At 41.9% G+C, this 19,696-nt stretch overlaps 1 protein-coding gene across 7 annotated transcripts in view; it reads left to right on the forward strand.

Annotated features, from left to right (window-relative positions):
* The window catches only part of SP100 (SP100 nuclear antigen), a 77,070-nt gene that overhangs the window by 52,253 nt on the left and 5,121 nt on the right, over positions 1-19,696 (forward strand). For 5 of the 7 annotated variants that reach the window (XM_081052128.1, XM_081052129.1, XM_081052131.1 and 2 more), the window contains 7 exons: positions 2,529-2,588; positions 6,019-6,066; positions 7,342-7,446; positions 9,123-9,265; positions 11,496-11,534; positions 14,390-14,431; positions 18,529-18,644. In XM_081052128.1, the coding sequence (XP_080908254.1) occupies positions 2,529-2,588; positions 6,019-6,066; positions 7,342-7,446; positions 9,123-9,265; positions 11,496-11,534; positions 14,390-14,431; positions 18,529-18,644 (553 nt within the window). Of the gene's footprint in view, positions 1-2,528; positions 2,589-6,018; positions 6,067-7,341; positions 7,447-9,122; positions 9,266-11,495; positions 11,535-13,965; positions 13,993-14,389; positions 14,432-18,528; positions 18,645-19,696 lie in introns of all 7 variants that reach the window. The other 2 variants (XM_081052127.1, XM_081052133.1) reach the window with 2 other exon arrangements.

Genomic DNA, 19,696 nt, shown 5'->3' on the forward strand with positions numbered 1-19,696 from the left:
TAATTGGAAAATAAGCCCCAGCATGATTTTTCAGGATGACATCCCCTGAACATAAGCCTAATGCATCTTTTGGAGCAAAAACTAACATAAGACTCGATCTTATTTTCGGGGAAACACAGTATATACATATATATATATATATATATATATATATATATATATATATATATATTATTTGAACACATTTATTTGAATACATATGTATGTATTGAATACATATATATGTATTCAAATAAATGTGTTCAAATAAATATATTTAAATGTAGCATAAATAAATATATACATATGTTTCTAGCATATCTATCACTTTAGCTCCATTTTTATCTTTATCATCTTGGTTATTTCCCAGGTTATACTTACTCAGGTCTAAGATGTTTTACCTCTAAAACCTCTTTGTCTTACGTGCTTTATTAAAATAGATGGAATTGGTAGTGTACGCCCAAACACATTTGCTTTTTTTCCTGCTTCCTTTTCAAACCTATTCTCTCAAATCGTTCTTTTCCTTCCCCATGGTTAAGTCTTAGATAAACCCCAGAGCTATGTTAGTCCCTTTCAGCAGCAGTGATATATTCTCATTCAATATTTAAAAGCCTGAGCTTATATATTAAAACTGGAAAATATGTAGTGAGGAAGTTGGGTGAGGCCAACCTCTTCTCTCATCCGTACTTCTCTAATTCCAATCAGCACATATTGCTTTTAACTAATTCCAGTTTGTGGAGGAAGGAGAGACGGAGGTAAGGAGTAGATGTAGTCTTCTTATTTCCCAGATATGGTGGTTGCATGAGTCACATTTGTGGGTTTTCTAGAGACACCCCTCTTCAGAGAGAATCTCTCAAATGAAGTTCCCCTAATGCAAGAACTCCAACTGACTGCTTACCAGTTCCCTCTTAGTCTCTCAGTTTCAAGGAGGTCCACACCTCATCCATCTAAATGGTCCTCCTGAAAAGAGAATCTCTTAAGAAGAACTGAGCTCCTCTTTTCCTCAGAAAGGCCCATGAGAACCATGCCTCTTCATGGTCCCACTGTCAGAGCATGTAGCTGGCTCCCAACAGAGTCATCTTCTCTAGACTTTCCAGGCTTGAGTTTTTAAATTTCTCTGCCTCCTGCAAATTTCTGGAGACACAGATCAATTACCTTGAGGCCGAATCCTTCTCACTTGCCTTGAGGGGTGAGGGAGCACCTTACTCAACTTCTATAGAAAGGAACCCAAGAGGAGCTCCTCTACTTCCTGTGGGGTATTTGAGCAAGCAAACTCACAAAGAACAATTTTAAAGAGAGGTCCAGTCGCTCTATATTGTCAGTAGGTTGTAAGCCCAGAATCTCCCAGGAAGGAGAGCTTTATAAATCTGAGCTAGGCTACATATATAACTTTAATTCATATGGCCTCAACAAATTTAAGGAAAGGTGAATCCAACTGTACCAGAGAAAGACACAGAGGACCACAAAGAGAGAATGTGTTTGTCTAAGATGTCTATTGCTCAACAAGCCCAAATTGTAGTCCTACCATAGAACTGGAGAGAGAGAGAGAGAGAGAGAGAGAGAGAGAGAGAGAGAGAGAGAGAGAGAGAGAGAGAGAGAGAGAGAGAGGGATCAGAATGGAAGGGTGAGCATTTCATGGTCCTGTCTTGGAGAGCAACATATAAGAACATGGCAGTCAGGAGATCTACCTGCATATGCCTCACCATCTTCCCACCCACACCTCATCATCTGCTGAATCTGAGAGCATATTTACCCGAGATAGGGTTCCAACGCACTCTTCTTTGATATCTCTAACCCTGAGGCTTTCTAAGACTTGAAAAAAGATTTTTTTCACCTGAGGAATATTTCCCTTATTTGTGTTTTCTTTTTTTTTTAACCCTTTGAACTTTTATTTCTACACATTCCCTTTGGGTAATATTCTCTTGGCTAGTTTCTTCGATTCTAATGTTTTGTCCAAACCCATGTAGTCACTTTCACTTAATTTTCAGCCCAAAAACCTGAAAATAATGGTGAGTGTTTCATCTGTGTAGCTCACCATCGTACCTCTCTAGACAATCCAAATTCTGGCAATCCTGCCATTGATTTCTGTCTCTCAACCAAAAGAAATCTGCATTGCTACACATAACTTTTTAAATTTCTGGATGTTTATTTTTTTCATTGGTAATGAGGATAGTAAAAGTTTCTATCTCATAAACAGATTAGTAGATATAAGGGTTTTGTATTTGTGCCTAGTACATAAGCATTTAACAACTATTAGCTCTCATTGTTATTATTCTCACAGTGTTCCTTGAGGTACAAATGAAACTCTGTCTTAAATTCTTTTTTTTATTGGTGGGTATAAATGAATTAGGATTAATGTGAGGGTAAAGAAAATGAAATCTAGGATGAAACCAGGTTAAACATCTAAGGCTTGGTAAGTACATGGCTATGAGATATATATTTTTCTTTATGCAATAGGCTCTTGAAAAGTTACAGTAAAATGGAATTTTTAAAAAGAACTATTATATACAATGCAACTTTTCACAGCATTTGTTTTTATGTTTTATCAGCGAGAAAGAGAATCCAAGCTCTGAGTAAGAGAGCCCCATGGAAAAAATACATACCAAAAGGTAAAATTTTAAAAGATTGATCCATTTTCAATAACTGAACGTCTAAATTCCCATGCTTTATTCTTTGCTTTTAGTAACAAACCTATTTCCCTAATTGCTTTATGTAACTATACTAACCATTGAGAAATATATCAGATTTAGTACATTTCCAAAACACAGCAAGGATTGAAAGATGAATATACTGTAAACAAATAACTTGGTGATGCGTCTGCAGCCAGAACCCAGGGCCCAGGGGATACGCAGTGCGGTCTCTGCTGAACTGATAACTTTCGAGACTGCGAATACAGTTGTCCTTTGAACAACAAAGGTTTGAACTGCGTGTATGTACTTGTAAGCAGATTTTTTTCAATAAATACAGTCGGCCCTTCGTATCCACAGGTTGTGTATCTGGCGATTCCACCAACCATGGATGGAAAACAGTATTTTCGCATTTCCAACCACAGATTCCCAACTGCAGCTTGAAAATATTGTTTGTTGTTTGTGCTGGTTGAATCTGTGTGTGTGCAAGGCCAACTGTAGAGTCAAAAGTTATATCCAGATTTTCAACTACATGGGGGTAGAGGCTCCTAATCTCCCTCCCCATTATTCAAGGGTCAATTGTCGTAGCTATAAAACACTGTGTAACTCACAAGTGGTGTAGCTGTCCTTTCTCGTGTCCTACCACCTTGAGGTAATCGTGTGGACTTGGGTCTGTTTCTTCACCTCTTCTGCCTCACTTTACTCGTTTGTAAAGTGAAATAAAGTGAGATAAATAATAATAAGTAGTAATAATAATAAATAGACTGACTGCTCTCCAAGGCACATCCAAGGTTCATACACGGCTTCATATCCTGTGGATCTCCCACTGAACCATGGACCGCTTCCTCTTCTTCATTCTGAAAAGGGAGCCCAAGGAGTGTCTTTAATGGATTCCCCAAAGCTTTAATACATTCCCAATGTCTCTGGCTGGAATGGCAGGAACAGCATCTCATCATCCTGAAGTAAATTTTAAGATGTTTACATCCGTTTCTATGATGTCAGATTCTCATTTCCTCACCCTACCCCCTACACCACAGAAGTTATAAGATGCAAAGCCTCCTCCCTGTGCAATTTACAGATGACTCTAGAACTCCACTGAGCTTCCCTTGCAGCCAGGAGAAAGCTGCTGTTATCCCTTGTTGAGCTGCCCCATGGTGATCCTGCTTCCCATTCAGCCAGTTCCTGGCTCAAATTCAGACAAATTTGTCAAATTATAAACAAATTACAGTCCAAAACTCTTCCTCTGACCACAAAACTGGGGGGAGGGGAAGATTTGGCTAGAAATTTCTTACTAGTATAGCAGAAGCAATATATTTTACCATCTCTTAGTAGTTGAATGGTGGCCAACTTGCTGGGGAATTAAGACATTGGATGGTCCTTCTGGAAGATCTGCACCTTTCTGCAGTTACCTCATCACACCAGGTGGTTCTCTTGGGCAGAATATCTCTCAAGAACCCTCAGTTCAGGTCCCATTCACAGGGCCCCCAGCAGGCCATGGAAATCTAGCTTCTTTATTGATTCCCTTGCTGGCTTGCAGCTCAGCCTTCCTCCCAATACAGAATGCTCTAGCCATGACCTTCACCTTTACATTTCCTAGGGATGAGTCTAATAGTCTCTCCTTCTTTGACATCCTCAAGGGCAGAGGTCCATCTCTTGTGTAGCTCTTTTAACACATTCTCTCTTGGCTTAAAGGGAGGTGTCTGACAATTCTCAGAAAGGAATGTAGCCTCTCTCTTTAGGCCTGGAGGTAGGGAAAAGCTATACTGGAGAACCAGACTCACTTTCTCCTATCACATTCTGTGCAACAGGGCTAGACTAGTATTTTTCTCTAAGATTTAGGCGTATGGGGCTCCCGTTGCATTGTTCTTGGATACTGACATCTCTGCTGATATTCTGAGGCAACCTGACATCCTGATATAATTTTTTGCCCATAATCATTACTCCCAACTCTTAAGAAAATTATTTTTAAACTGCTTTCAATTTTTCTGACCACATTATTATTTATAAGGCCTAATGTGTGGTTTTCGTGTTATTAGGTAATTATTAAGATAGAAGACACAAGAATAGTTAGATCATACTTTGTCCAGGCATTTTACTACCTGTTTGTAAAATAACAAGGTGCTGGTACATGCTAACATACATGGTACCATTTTAAAGCAAAGCTCATCAGCACTTTGATACATATGATTTGCTCTTTTGCCCAAATTTCTTTATGCTGAGATCTGGACTGGAATATACGGAGCTTCTGTTTGTTTGCCTGAAGTTGTTTGTCTGAAAACCTCAAGGTTTTGATGAAAGTTCACTCACTAGTCCCAGAAGGATTTAAATAGAGAAAAACGAAGAGCAAGAGAATGTGTGTTTGCCAATAACGGCTACTGATGAACAGACTCAAGTTCTAGCCAGGGGTATACTGCAATCTTCTGGCACATGTTTGTGTCAATCCTTTGCGTTATCTTTAACTCTACAACTTGTAGAACTTGGGCATCATTTTCTGTAAGTTCTTCTTTATTGGGTTGGTGTGAATAGTGGCATGATTTTGCCACAATTTTCAGTACAAAAATCTTTCAAATTTAGGTTTGTAGCAACTATCTGATCAGTAGAGCCCACCATTAGGTCTCCCTTGAGGCCGTACATTGCTGCCTTTTATCTCTGTTGCTTCATCCAAGGAAATCTTCAATACTTTATTTATCTTGTATTTTTATCGGTGCATATTTATTTCCTCATCTACTAGATGAGGATAGTATTAGTCCCTATCTTATAAATTTGTTCTAAGGATGAAGTATTGAACCATTCTTGGGTCTTCTATCTTAATAATTACCTAATAATATTAAAACCCCACCTTAGTCCTTATAAATAATAATGTGGTCAGAAGTTAATAGAGGTAAGGTCTAAGGAGAGTTTCTGGTACAACCCATGTCTGAGTTCATTATTCTGCTCACCCTGTTGCTTGGGAAATATGAAAAAAACACTCTTTCAAATTTATTTGGAGTGATTTGGAGATATTAGTAAAAGAAATGTAGAATAAATCTTAGTTAAGTATCATCTTTACAACTATGTTTTAGCCAGGGTTCAGAAAACTATGGCCCACGGGGCAAATCCAGCCCACTGTTTTGTAAATAAAGATTTATTGGAACACAGCCAACTCTTTTCATTTACATGTTACCTAGGAATGCTTTTGCAACACAACAGCAGAGTTGAGTAATCACAGCAGAGGTCATGAACCTTAAATATTTACTATCTCCTTTACAGAAAAAAAGTTTCTAATTCCTGATCTAAGCATTTGATAGTTTTAGTGAAGTACTAAACAGACTCCTGAAAACCTTTTCTTTCAATGGTGCTTTTGTAAAACACTGTTATTTGCAATACAATGTTATAAACAAGAGATATTTATGTTATGTTTTTTTCCCCTTAGAGAGAAAAATGATCAACAGCAGGCCTTTAAAAAGAGGCAGAAAAAGAGGTAAAAAAAAAAAAAAAAAAAGTGGTTAATACACTTTAAATAATTAAGCATCTACATTTTATTTTCTACTCTGTGTTTTGAGTGATCAGTTTCCTTAATTGGCTTATAAGGCCATAAAAACATTAGGATATTCATCAGCCTTGGTCAGTTTCAACAGCATGACAGGATGGTGATAACACCCACTTTATTGATTTTAGCCAGTTGATCTGTGAGAGCACGGGTTTCCCTGGGCCTGTGCAGGTCTCCCTGCACTGCACTGATAACTTTTAAGGAAGTTGTGTGTGACTCACATGCTATTATTTAGCTGACCCTTCTCTTGCCCACATAGAGAGCCACTGATTGCCCCACCAAGGGGGATGCTGGGTGGTACTATAGGACTTGTGTCCTAATTCCTAAACTTCCTTTGATTTTGTGATTTGGGCTTGTCATTTATTATTTTTTGCCTCAATTTCCTGCTCTGAAAATGGGTGGGTGGCAGGCAAATTAGACGGAACGGACTTCCAGGCTCACCTTAGCTCTAAAAGAACTGATTCTAAAAGGCCCAGGGACACTACACCCACCCATCCCGGAGAGAAGCCCCAGCATGTGTCTTTAATGATCTCCCTCAGTGTTGGCCAGAAGGGCAGGGGAAGGTGCTCCTGCTCCTGAAGTTCATTTTAAGACTTTCAACACCTGCTTCAGCAGAATCACAGCCCAGTGCCCCCACCCCGGCAAAGGACATGCAATTCCTTCCAGAAAACCCCACCCGGAACTTCACAGAGTGAAAGCCACAGAGAAAGCTCATGTGAAGGAGAAGTGAATCAAAGCAGAGAGCAAGGAGGGAAGACAGAGACTGTCCCTGCTATGGCACCATTGCCACCCTGCTCTCTGTTCCCCCAGGGGGGGCGCCTCAAATGGGGAAACAAAGCTAAAAAGTGAGGGTTGCTCCTCCATCTGCAGAACTTCAAAACAATGATATGACTAAAAACCATCCTCAAAAACAGCAGGAGGACATCACTGTGCAATAGGAAATCACTAGCCAACAAGGTTGGGAATTCAGATCCTTCCACATGAGGACTTTATGTAGGATTTCAGAGGGTGGGAGTGGAGATGACGTTATCTTTATGTAGGTAATCTGCCATAAAAGAAAGATCTAGAAATGTAACTAATTCGTGGGGAAATTCCCTCCAATACATTTTAAGGTATAAAAGAAGAATCTCAAGATGGATGAGGAGAAAGAGGGCACCATTGAAGAGGAAGATGATGAAAAATAATAATAATAATGCTTCCTTGCAGTTCCAAGAATTCCCAGAGATAAAAATATGGATTTTCGACCTCTTACACTTCCTGTGACCTGTGGTCAGGCGAAGGGGATTTTGCATAAGGAGAAAATGAAACAAGGTGGATTTCCTGCTCTTCTACACTTTCAACGGGAAACTATCCATGTGGATAATATATTGTTTAGAGGGTAGACACTTGTGTCGGGGTCTCCAAGACCATCCCCAGGTTTGGTGATTCACTAAGAGGTCACAGAACTCAACATATAGTTGAACTCATGGCTATGCTTTATTACATTGATACAAAGCAAAATCAGCAAAGGAAAAAGGCCCATGGGACAAAATCCAAAGGAAACCAGTTGCCAGTTTCAAAGAGTTCCCTCCCAGTAGAGTCACACAGGACACACTTATTTCTCCAGAAACGAATTATGACACCATGTGTAAAATGTCATCTATCAAAGAAGTTGCCCTGAGCCTCATAGTCCAGGGTTCTCGTCAGAAGTTAGTTACGTAGGTCCCCTCTGCCTACCACATGCTACAATTCCAGACTCCCAGAAGGGAAGCAGGTAGCCAGCATAAACCATATTAGAATGGTAGGACCCCTCTCAAAATCCAGGTCCTCGAATGCCAACCTTGAAAGCAGACATTTCTAAAGATAGCAGTCTCGGGTCTGCTCTATTAGCTCTTTTCTGCACAGCATCCCAGACAGACTGGAGTAAAGATGGAATTTCCAGACTTTTAAAATTCATAAACATTAGTCTACAAGGCCGCTTCCTCTTTCCCTCATGGAAAAGGTCCATATGATGCCATCCAGCATCTAATACAAGAGCAAGTGCTTCAATATAAGGGTGGAAAATGTACACATCTGAGAAATCCAGCAGTAACTTCAGAGCCCCATTCTCTGTAGCAATTGGACAGCCTGTGCTAACCGGAGGAGCACAGGATTTAGAATCGGGATTTTTTTGTTTATTTCAAATTTCAGTTATACCAAGAGTGTCTGGGCCAAGCTACTCAGTCTCTCTCAATCCTAAACTTTCTCCTCTACAAAATGGAAGTAATAATAAAACTGGCCTTGCTATATTATTATGAGAAAAAAAATGGAATGACAGATATAAAATAATTTGCAAATTATAATTGTTAAAGTACAGCGCAAATGTTCATCTGATATGCTTGATTGCCCCCTTCCAGAATATAGTTCTTTAGGTACCAAGTATAAATGTTTGCCCTATGACTACATTGCATATGAGTAACTTAACTTTTCCCACTACATTCCCATAATTACTTTAAACGTAAAATAGCCATGAGTCCAAACTATGAGAAATAATCGATTGCCATTAACTGAATGATCAATATTGTGCAAAACAAGGCAGATGTGGGTATGCTGGCAGCTGCCACACGGCCACCTGTGTGCCCTCATCTGTCACCTCTGAAATTCAGCCTCTCTATCCTGGGTCTCAGAGAAGGGAAGGGAAAGAATACTGCTCATTCTTCTTAAGAGCCATTCATTCTTTTTTCTCTTTTGAATATGGAAAAATGCTTTTTAAAAATAAATGTTGATAATAATTATTGTCCTTCTCAAAGGTCAAGGAAATGTGTACCGATGGCAGGAAATCCCCTTCTACCCTCGCCTTTCAGGTTGCTGTGGGGCCCCTGAAAGGGAACCCAGCTCCCCTGTGTTGCTGATTCTGAGCCCAAAATGGGTGGCCCAGAACCTCATGGTGGGAGGCTCAGTTCTGGGATTTTCACAGTGGGGAGCACTTCCTAGGAACAAAGGGAGCTCATCTTGTCTTTGTCTCACAGGAGTGTTGAAGAAGTGTATAGAGACAGAGGACGGGAAGCAGTTCACCCTCAGGGAATTTGAAATTGAAGGAAACCATGGAAAATGCAAGAACTGGAAGCTGAGCCTGCGCTGTGGTGGCTGGCCCCTGAAAGACCTGATTCAGGTATTCCAATGACAAAGGGCTTCAATCAAGGTAATGGTGTCACAGTTCACCAACTCCAAGCTACAGCAGAATTTCCCAGTTTCAGAATATCATCATAACCTCCCTTGCCCTGGTCACAATGCACATATTATAACTAACATCCCACTCAGGCATATCTTAGCTCGGTTTTATTACAACTTAATCTGTTAGTGCATGGACTCTTATCCTTTTGAAGGTAGGACAGTTAACTGTGACCTTGACTCTGCCACCAGTAGTTGCCACTATGTAATTTGGTCAAAAGAAAGTAATTTAAACTAGGGAGAGGGTTTTAGGCTTTGGGGGCCAATGTTTAAAGTAGCATAGTTGAACTATGAAATAATACACCAGTATGGATGTTTCCTGGATTACAGAATATTTCAACATAATTTCTTTTGATAGCCATCTGACATTCATCCTCGAAAGAGAATATAAATAAATTGCATGTTTAAATATCTCTCCTCAGATCAGCCCCCTGATGTGGACAAAACAGGCCAGAACTCTAACTGCAGATAAACCTGTGCCTTCTGACTCTATCACACACCCCTTCTTTGCACCACTCTAATAATACAGAAAAGCTCTTTGCTCAGGAAATATCTATTGAGATACGTCTAAAGTGACAGGGTCTGTAAGGTCAGTCCCTAACCAGGAGGAAGATTGCACATCCATAACCACAGGACTGCACGTGGAGAGGCGCCTGCAGGAAGACAGGCAGGGTCTTGGGGGAGGGGAGGTCATTTCTGACTTTGAGGTCGAGGATAGTTTCATGGAAAAGTTTCCACTGAGCTGTATGTTAAAACAAGAATAGTCTTGACAAGGTTGGCAATAGTTCCTACAAAAATGTAGGAACAACACGTTCTACATAAAAAGGGTGGCCTGAAAATCCTCCCCACAATATCAAGAAGTTGTGGGTGATGAGGTTTGATACATGGGCTGGGCTGATTGTACAGGTCTTGAGGCCAGAGGAAGGAGAGTAAACCCTTCCTTTAATCATGGGAGGTTTGTGTTAGGGACTGACATAGTTGAAATAGTGCTTCAGAAGTGTTAATCACATCAGAGAACGTTGGAGGGTGGAAAGAAGCCATGGGAACCTCAAATGAACTTCACCACCTTTCTGACTGATACCTCCCCACTCAACCTGCCAAGCTCAAACAGTACATTCTCTGAAGTCCTTTAAACTCACTGTATTTGTTTCCTATTGCTGCTGTAACAACTTTCCATAAACTTAAGGCTCAGAACAATACAAATCTATTATCTCACAGTTCTGGAGGCCAGAAGTCTGAAATCAGTTTCACTGCTCTCAAGTCAAGGTGTCAGCAGGGAGCATTCCAGGGATGCAATCTGTACCTTGCCTTTTTCAGTTTCTAGGAGCCGCCTGCCCTCCTTGGCTCATGGCCCCTTCACTACAACCTCGTGTTCTGTCACCACATCTCCTACTATTCACTCTGATCCTTCCCCCTTATAAGGACCCTTGTGATTACATTGGCCCCAGAATAATCTTCCCATTTCAAGTCTTTAATTATATCTGTAAAGTCCCTTTTACCATGAAAATTAACATATTCACAAGTCTGAGGCTTAGGACAGAAACACCTTTGGGGGCCATTGTTCAGCCTACCCTACTCACCCACCTTTGGAATCCAAAACACTCTGAGAGCACAGTTTGTACTTTATTGTCCTTACCCATTACATGCCAGCTTTTCCCACTTGTCTTCCCAATGGCCTGGACACCATTGTGTGTCCAATGTCACTGGTGGGGCCTGACATCTTTCACTCACTCACCAAATATGTGCCCCCAGAGTAGCTAAAGTATATGAAATATAAGACACAAGCTAGAGGGGTCCTAGGGGAAATGGAAAGGAAGTGTGGGTGTAGAAGAGATTGTAGAGGAACACTTGGCAAGACTTTATAAGGAGAACAGAGAGAGGGTGCAATTGTTTTTGGTTTGGTTTGGTTTGGTTTAGTTTGGTTACATACAATTTATATGTTTGAGAGGGTACAGTTTTTAAAGCTGACTTTAAAATTGAGTCTGGATAACAGAGAGCAATTTGTTACAGATTTGGATAGGGAAGTTATTGTCCATGAAGACACCTTGAGTGTGCGGTTAACAATGGGACATCTGGAAGGCAGTTAGAAATACCAAGTTCAAAAAAGTAAAAAAGGGGCAAAAGTACAAAGTAGAAGAACCATCATAATATTAATCTCACTTCTCTTTCAGAAAGGATTACTACCAAACCCACCAAGAATAAGAAAAAAGGTAATTATCACATGACCAACCCTCATCTTTCATACTGTTGATTTTTCATCTCTCTGGCCTTATTTGATAGTTTCTAAATTAACCAATTTAAATAAAACTTGATTTTATAATATGGTACTTTTAAAGTTGCTGCTTTCAAACATCACAGTATGGAAGGCCAGGACTTCTTTGAGCATGAAAATATTTGAGATAGAGGTGAGAATAATCCTTTAAATAGATAATAAGACAGAACTGACACTGTATGTTTATTTTAGAAAAAGATAAGACGAAGCGGCTGGTTGGCTCAGTAGGTTAGAGCACAGTGCTCATAACACCAAGGTTGCTGGTTCGATTCCCACATGGGCCAGTGAGCTGTGCCCTCAACCACTAGATTGAAAACAATGTCTTCACTTGGAGCTGATGGGTCCTGGAAAAACACACTGTTCCCTAATATTCCCCAATAAAAATTAAAATGTATCTGTGTGTGTGTGTGTGTGTGTGTGTGTGTGTGTATTTGAGATTTTTTTAAAAATAGAATGCCATAATGTCTTAAAATTGAACATAAAAGATGGGGCTTGAGTTGGAATTGCATGATTTTGAAAGGCACAAAACACTGCACTTAATGACTATTATCTTTGCAACACTATTTTTTCCTTGGTTTTTCTGGGTTTGAGCTTTAATGAAATAAGAATAAAGCAAAAGTTTCCCCAGAAATGTCCCATGGTCACTCTAGCTGACTGAATGTAGGAGAGAACTCCCCATTGGAATGGATATATAGCCATATGTCACCTGCTGCAGCAAAAAACCAAAATCACATTCTCTCCCCTTCTTTTGTATATTTCCTCTCCCTCACATGCACACATTCACATGAAGTCCTTCTCCAAGAGATCTGTCTTCAAGGGAAATTTTATTTCCTTTATGGAGATGACACTTAGAGAATAGAGTGATTGGGAGGCAGGTGCATCCTGAGAGGGAGGCTGCGGACCTGGAAAATCTTTTCCTTTGTCGAGAGGCCCTTTGTCTCCACCCAAGGGGCTTTGCAGACTTCAGTTCCATCTATGAAAATGAATTCTCTTTCCTTTGAAGTAGTGCATGGAGTTCATCGACCACTGGTTGTCATGCTGTGTGAATTCTAAAGAAAGCAGTGAGAGTTGATGCCTTCCATAGTTTCTCCAAGACTGGGTGTGAGAGAGAACCCGTGAGGTGAAGAAAGGAGAGGGAAGAGCTGCCATTTTCCTTACCTTTGACAGAGATGACCTGGACTATCTCTGCCACACCAGAAAGTTGCAGTCTTCACAAAGTTGGTTTCTGGGGCTACATGCTCCACTGAATTTATGCGAGAAATTCAGTATAGGTTATGTATTCACTGGGTTTTCTGGAGAAAGAGACATTATTTGATCTATTAAGACCAAACATCTCTACCCAGTCCTAGGAAGTCAAGAGTAACTCAATCTGGTTAATCAATTGAGTTGGCCGTTTCTCATCCCTAATCACAGGTATCCTCTTTTGGTTCCCTCTGGGCTTACAGCTCTTAAGGTCTGACCACCTCACTTCTCGGAGGGTTTTCCCAGAGGCTCTCTGCCTTCTCCAGTCCCTTGGCTTCTGTCACTTATGTCACTCTTTTTGTTTTCCCCCCTTCTACCACCTCCCCCCCATTGTTTCTCAGTCTAGTTGTGTAGGACACAGTTCCCTGGCCCATGGTGGTATTATGAGCCTGTGCTCCCCCCAGCTGAGGTGGTCGGCTGCTCACAGCAGCTCACAGAAGCTCTCAGCTGCCAGCCGCTTGCAATGGCTGCCAGCCACTCACGCTGGCCGCCGGCCACTCATGGCAGCACTTGTGTCACTCTTAGCACCAAATGGCAGGTGGTGCTGTTGGCAGCTTCCTTGCTCATAAATTTCCTATTAAACCCACTAGTAATGACTGAAGTGTTCCAACATAGTAAGAGATAAAACTCCACGCTGATCATTTACTGGCTGATGAGAAACCTCCACTTGTTGTTCCAAGTGACAACAGTATTCATTTGTTCATGCACTTATATATCCATTAAGCATATAATTGGAGCAACTACTCAGAGCCCAGTGATATGTTTGGCCAATGGCAAGAAGGCCAAAACAACAAACCTAAATGATTATTTCAACTTTATTGTATAACATGGGAGAATAATGAATGGAGTGAGGTAGGGGTCCTAAGCCCCTCAGAGAGGCAAGCAATGACATGGCCATCTCCCAATCATTATGTCTTGGATCACACAGGGTTGTTTGTCTGTGGCGTCTCCGCTTGGTCTAGAGGTAAAAGCTGAGGCAATCATTGTTCCAGACTAGAAGGAGGCCAGATCACTCATAGATACCCAAGGTCAATGCAAGTACTTGGGATTCAGGAGAAAGTGGAGAGGTGCTTACCTTCAGGAAGAAGAGATGCAGCACTGTAACATTTTACCCATTTTATCTTTAGGGCTGTGCCCCAGGAGAGCTGCAGAAGGTGACGAAGTTCACAGGGACACTTGCATGGCATCCAGAAATCTGGGCCCTGTGGTCACTAGGGACTGTGGGTGATGAGTCCTCAGCCTGGTTCTCGCATTGCAGCTCCAACTCCATCTGCAGAAACCAACGCCATACTCCCTCCCTACATGACATCACAAAAGCCTGCCCTGGGTCTGAGAGCCAGAGAACAGAACTTGCTTTGGGCCAAACTATCACCGACACGTAGTTTAATGGTTTTTAAAATTCTCCGGTTAGATATCTAGACCCATAAAAGCAGATGTGAAACACAGGGAGAACTGTGGCATCGATTCTTTACATAAAGAATTCTGCTCCACTGTGTGGTTAATGAAAACTCATATTAATGTTGTCACTCAATCTTTCTCTCTTTTCTATAGACAATACCAGAGTTTTACAGTGATGACTTTATTGATCCTTATGTAAGTATTAACTCCTACCTGTAACCCCAGAACAATCCCGGCCTTTTCCCTCAGTACATTATCTGTGTCATTGTCGCATTTCCCTGAAGCACGCTCACACTCAGTCAGAGCATGTGTCTGTGTGTGATGAGCAGGAAACAGCAGACATATCACTCATACCAGGTAGATGGTTCTAGAGTTGGGTGCCTCAGTGTGAAAGCATCCTTTCCATTTGTTCAGTGGAAATCTTCCCATTGCTGCATTTCCCCTCAACAGTGAGCACAGAAGCAGAGGTCTGGAGTGCTGAGGTCTCTAGAGCTGAGACTTGAGGTGGTAATGGGCAGGGCCAGCCTGCAGATTAGGAGCAAGGAGCAAACCTGATAGGATAGCCGTATTTTAAATGAGGCGGCAGGGAAGGAAAGGAAAAGCCCAAACATCCATTCCAAGGTGCAGGCAGAGCTAAGATGGTTTTATGTGCCAGCCGGAAGAAACAGACCCGCAAAGCTGGCGAGTTCTCAGTGTGGACTCTGTCATGAGTCCTGCAGAGAAATGCGCTCAGGGCAAGTGGGTCCTTTATAGCACCCCTGTAGCCCACTCTGACTTCATTGTTTAAGATAGGAGCATAACTAATGAGGTGGGTGGGGCGTCCTAGGCCACTCAGAGAGGCAGGCAGTGACATGGCCACCTCTCAGGTCATCATGCCTTGGATCAAACTGGGTGGTCTGTCTATGGCCTCTCTGCCCTGGGCTGGAGGTAAAAGCTGAGGCAGTCACTGTTCTTACTAGACGGAGGCCAAGTCATTCCACAGATGCCCAAGGTTCAGGAACCTTGACCTAGCAGCCTAAAAAGAGTGGTCAGCATCCATGAATCTCATCTGTTATGACAAAAAGGAAAAATAGTTACATGGCCCCATGCCAGGACAACCCAGGTCCATGTGGGGATGTGCCCACGAATGTCCCGAACAGGCCATTGCACAAGTTTTCCTACTGAAAGGGAGCACGTGGGCAAGAGACATCTTGCAGCTTAGAATTTCCTCATATATGTGACTTTGGGGTCTCTTCTTATATTGAATTTATAAATGAAGAAAATGTACTAATTGCATATATCCCAATTCACCTGGGCTCATTGGGCCCAGGGATGATATTCTGACTGTTACGATTTGTAACACAGACGGCAGGCCATTTTTCTTTGGCTAATAAGATAGTGTTATGTTAGGTGCTCAATATCCTTGTAGCAGCAGACCTCACAGAAGCACTGAGAGTGAGTCGACATATTTAAAAATTGAGATCAGCAAGACTGGTGATGGATTTGGATATCTGAATGGGGATATTCACTTCTAGGCTCCTGGGTGAATGGTGGGGTGCTTGGTGAGAAGGAGAGCACTAAAGGGGGAGCAGATTTGAGACAGGAAGATAAGGAATGGGGTTGGGACAGGATGGGTTTTAGACACCATGAAAGACATCTAAGTGGAGATGATGGAAAGTAGGTTGTGGATGTTTGGAGGCTCGAAAAGAAACCAGAGACACAGGTCTTAAAGTCTGGGGATAAATGTGATGGGCGTGGTCATGAGAGTAGTCGTGGTCAACCAGGAGAGTGAAAGGAGCAGGGGAGGTAGGACAGGGCCCCAAGGAATTCCAACGTTCTAAGTGAGGAACCTGAACAGAATAAGGCCAATGTTAGGAAGAAATTCCAAAAGAGTAGAGTGTCACAAAACAAAGCATAGTATTTCTAGAAGGAAGAGGGTGCGCTCCCTGTCACCTCCCACTTGCTCACCACCCACCACCATCCCAACTATCTGTCACTGGGTAGACCAGTCCCCAATTTTGTACCTAGATTGTCACGTGAGCATGTGAATTCCTCTTTTTTCTTTTTGCTTGAATAACCTTACCTCTTTATTTCATGACTTTGTGAGAATATTACTGTTATAACACTTTTAAAGGCATTGTTTAAATATTTTTAATATCAAATTCATCAAAAGTCAGAAGCGGTATCTTTACAGTATAATAACTGCACTGACTAAGCACTAAATATATGCCAGCCATTGTACTAGGACTTTGCATGTGTTATCTTGTTTAATACTTGCAACAACACTATGAGAAAATTCATGCCAATACTCCCATTTTAAACATGAAGGAGCTGATGTGAGAAGACATTAAGGAACAACAAGGCTGAGAGTGGAAAAATCAGTATTTAAACCAAAGCCATCTGTTTTCACAGTCTATTGTACTGGCTTAGAGCTACCCTCTATTCCAGGATGGAAGGTTCCCGGAAGCTGCCAAATAACACCCATTTTCCATCACTGACTAGGAATTAATACTACTTGTGAGGAGACAGGGAAATGAACTCTTTTGTGGAAACTCATGTACCCCACTAAATAGCTCATGCTATGAAAGAGGAGAAAGAAATCAGATTTAGAAACAACTAGAAGTCTCTGCTCCTGGATAATAGAATAAATATTTGTTGTATCTCCTGTATATAACATTATTTTCATCTTGCCTTCCTAGTAGAGCATCTATGTTGAACTTGTCTCGTATAGAACTTGGTATAAATCACCTCCTTCTAACCCATGGTATGAACAGAATATTTTCATCTGGGTGTAGAGCAGTCACCCATTGGATGAAAATTTTCCCCACCACACAGTTCTCCTCAAATTGCTCTCTTTCTGCTCAGGTGGTCCCAGGAGAGGAGCCAAATCTTTCTGGGCAATTCTCCATCACAGACACACAACTCTCATGCATAGAAATGTTAGTATGTAGGGATTCACATGTTATTGCCATATAAATTGTCATAAAAAGAAAAAATGTGATTTCCCTTGCCCACCAATGGGCTCATTCCTTGACCAATTCTTATTTTGGTTTATAAATTCTATCTTTAAATATATATATATATATATTTTATTGGGACTTTATTGGGGAACAGTGTGTACTTCCGGGACTCTTCCAAGTCAAGTTGTTGTCCTTTCAATCTTACTTGTGGAGGGCACAGCTCAGCTCCAGGTCCAGTCGCCGTTGTTAGTTGCAGGGGGCGCAGCCCACCATCCCTTGCGAGCCCGTGCTCCAACCACTTGAGCCATCTGGCCACCCGGGAGCTGAGCGGCAGCTCATTGACTTCATTCTAGTTGCAGAGGGCAGCTCGCTGGCCCATGTTGGAATCGAACCTGCAGCCCCGTTGCCCAGAGCTCGCGCTCTAACCAACTGAGCCACCCGTCTGCCCCTATAAATTCTATCATTTTTAATATGTGTTTTTTCATTCCACAATACTCAGATGCAAAAACACTGTCAAATTTTTAACTTCACTAAATGAAATTAATCTGGCTGAAAGACCCACATATTAAGATTGGTGGAAAATCCAACCTCAATCAATTTTGTGGGCTCCTCCATTGTCCTCATATGGAACAAAGCGCCAAGTCATCCGTGGGCCCAGTGGTTGCCATTACCACACTCCCTGGCTATTCAGAGATGGCACCTCCACATTTACATACCAAGCTGAGTCATGGGGCATCTTCCCCAGGCTAACAGAGCCAAAGAGCTCCATCCTCCCTAGCACCCACCTGGTCATCTGTGCCCAGAATCTTTCCAACCTAGGGGTACTGTCACAGGCCCAAGGGTCCTCCAGGCACAGAATCCATAGTGCAGGAATTCCTTCCAAGGCCTTTCAACTCATGGGGAACTTATGGCTGAGAAAATGGGGTGCAGTGACATCTCAGAAGTTTATTCCATCATACTAAATTCTCAATAAATCAATCTTTGATGAGTCCATTTTAATGATGCAACGTAGACAACCAGATAAGACTGTATTCCTAAACCAGATTTCGCCAACAGAATAATAAATTGCTCAGATTATCTTTAATTCATCCTTCTTTTATTGTTGTTGCTCACCTTTCTGTGTCAGAATCTCTGTATTCATAAGGAAAACTTTCCTGATCTAACACACAGCCACTTCCTCCTGAATTTCATTGCAGACCAGAATGCCTTCTGAAATCTCTGTTCAATGTTATTCCTTAATATTTTGAGGGCAGAAATTTAGTGTCACCTTGGTACAAGCAAAGTCTGTGTGTTCTCGAGTCCCTTCCAGGGTCTCACTAATCCCAGTGATGTCTACCTTATCTCCCCTTCTAGCCACAAAACTCAAATGAATGTGAGGTGTGCCATGGACGAGGAAAGCTGTTCTGCTGTGACAATTGCCCGAGGTCCTTTCATGAGAAATGCCACATCCAGCCTATAGATGCTGACAGGTTAGTGAGACCCAGCCCCCTCTTGCCCTTCCTTCTTGTGGTACAGCTCCTCCCACCATACACTCAGTCTGCAAAAGTTTGTCTCTGGTTTTATGTGTCTTGATAAAGAGGGAGCAGGGTCCTTCAGTATCAGGATCCAGAAGTATGATCCAGAACTACTTATCGGCGCCAGCAGCAGTAGATTAATGGGAAACGAAACCCTTCATGTGGTTATTAGGTGTAATAGGAAGCAATGTCACCACCACTTCCCCCACTTGGTTCCCAGACCCAGGTACTTTGACGGGGTGATGACATCATACATTAGCGGCCGCTTTATAGCATAGACGACCTGCCATGGAAACATCACAAAGCTGGCAAATCTGGGACTGTGATGAGCCTTCAGAAAGCCATTCCAGCAGGCTCTCAAGTCAGCTGACCCTGGCTCACAGGGTCATGATAAGACCCATAAATTCTGAGGATGTGAGCCCACTGCTGCATTTCCTTTGCTATATAATGTATCGTTGGTCAGAGGAGGTGGTATGCAGGCTAACGTGGAGATTGATGAGGCAATTTTGTAACAAGTGAGTGCTGTAGGCAGTGGATGATGTCTACTAGGAATGTGTGTATCCCTAGGAGGACAGAGCATTGCCCTCCATAATGGAAAGAATCTAATGCAACCCACCTGCTCTCAGGTACCTCCCAGGGGCTGGTGCCACCCTGGGGATTCAATGTAAACCTCTACAGTCGGGCAATTTACAGAGGCAGAAGATGGATCTGCTTTTTGGTTGAGTCCACATGCATATAGTCCCCATTCCTGCACCATGCGTACTTTGTAATGGGCCTCTTTCTTTTTCAATTACAGTTGGCATACAATATTATATTAGTTTCAGGTGTACAACAGTGATTAGACATTCACATAACTTGGCAAGTGATCACCCTGATAAGTCTAGTACTCATCTGACACCATACATAGTTATCGCAATATTATTGACTATATTCTCCATGCTGTACTTCACATCCCTGTGACTGTTTTTATAACTGGCAAGCTGAACATCTTAATCTGTAATGGGCCT

This window comes from Rhinolophus hipposideros (genome assembly GCF_964194185.1).
Source record: "Rhinolophus hipposideros genome assembly, chromosome: 6".
NCBI classification, from domain to species: domain Eukaryota; kingdom Metazoa; phylum Chordata; class Mammalia; order Chiroptera; family Rhinolophidae; genus Rhinolophus; species Rhinolophus hipposideros.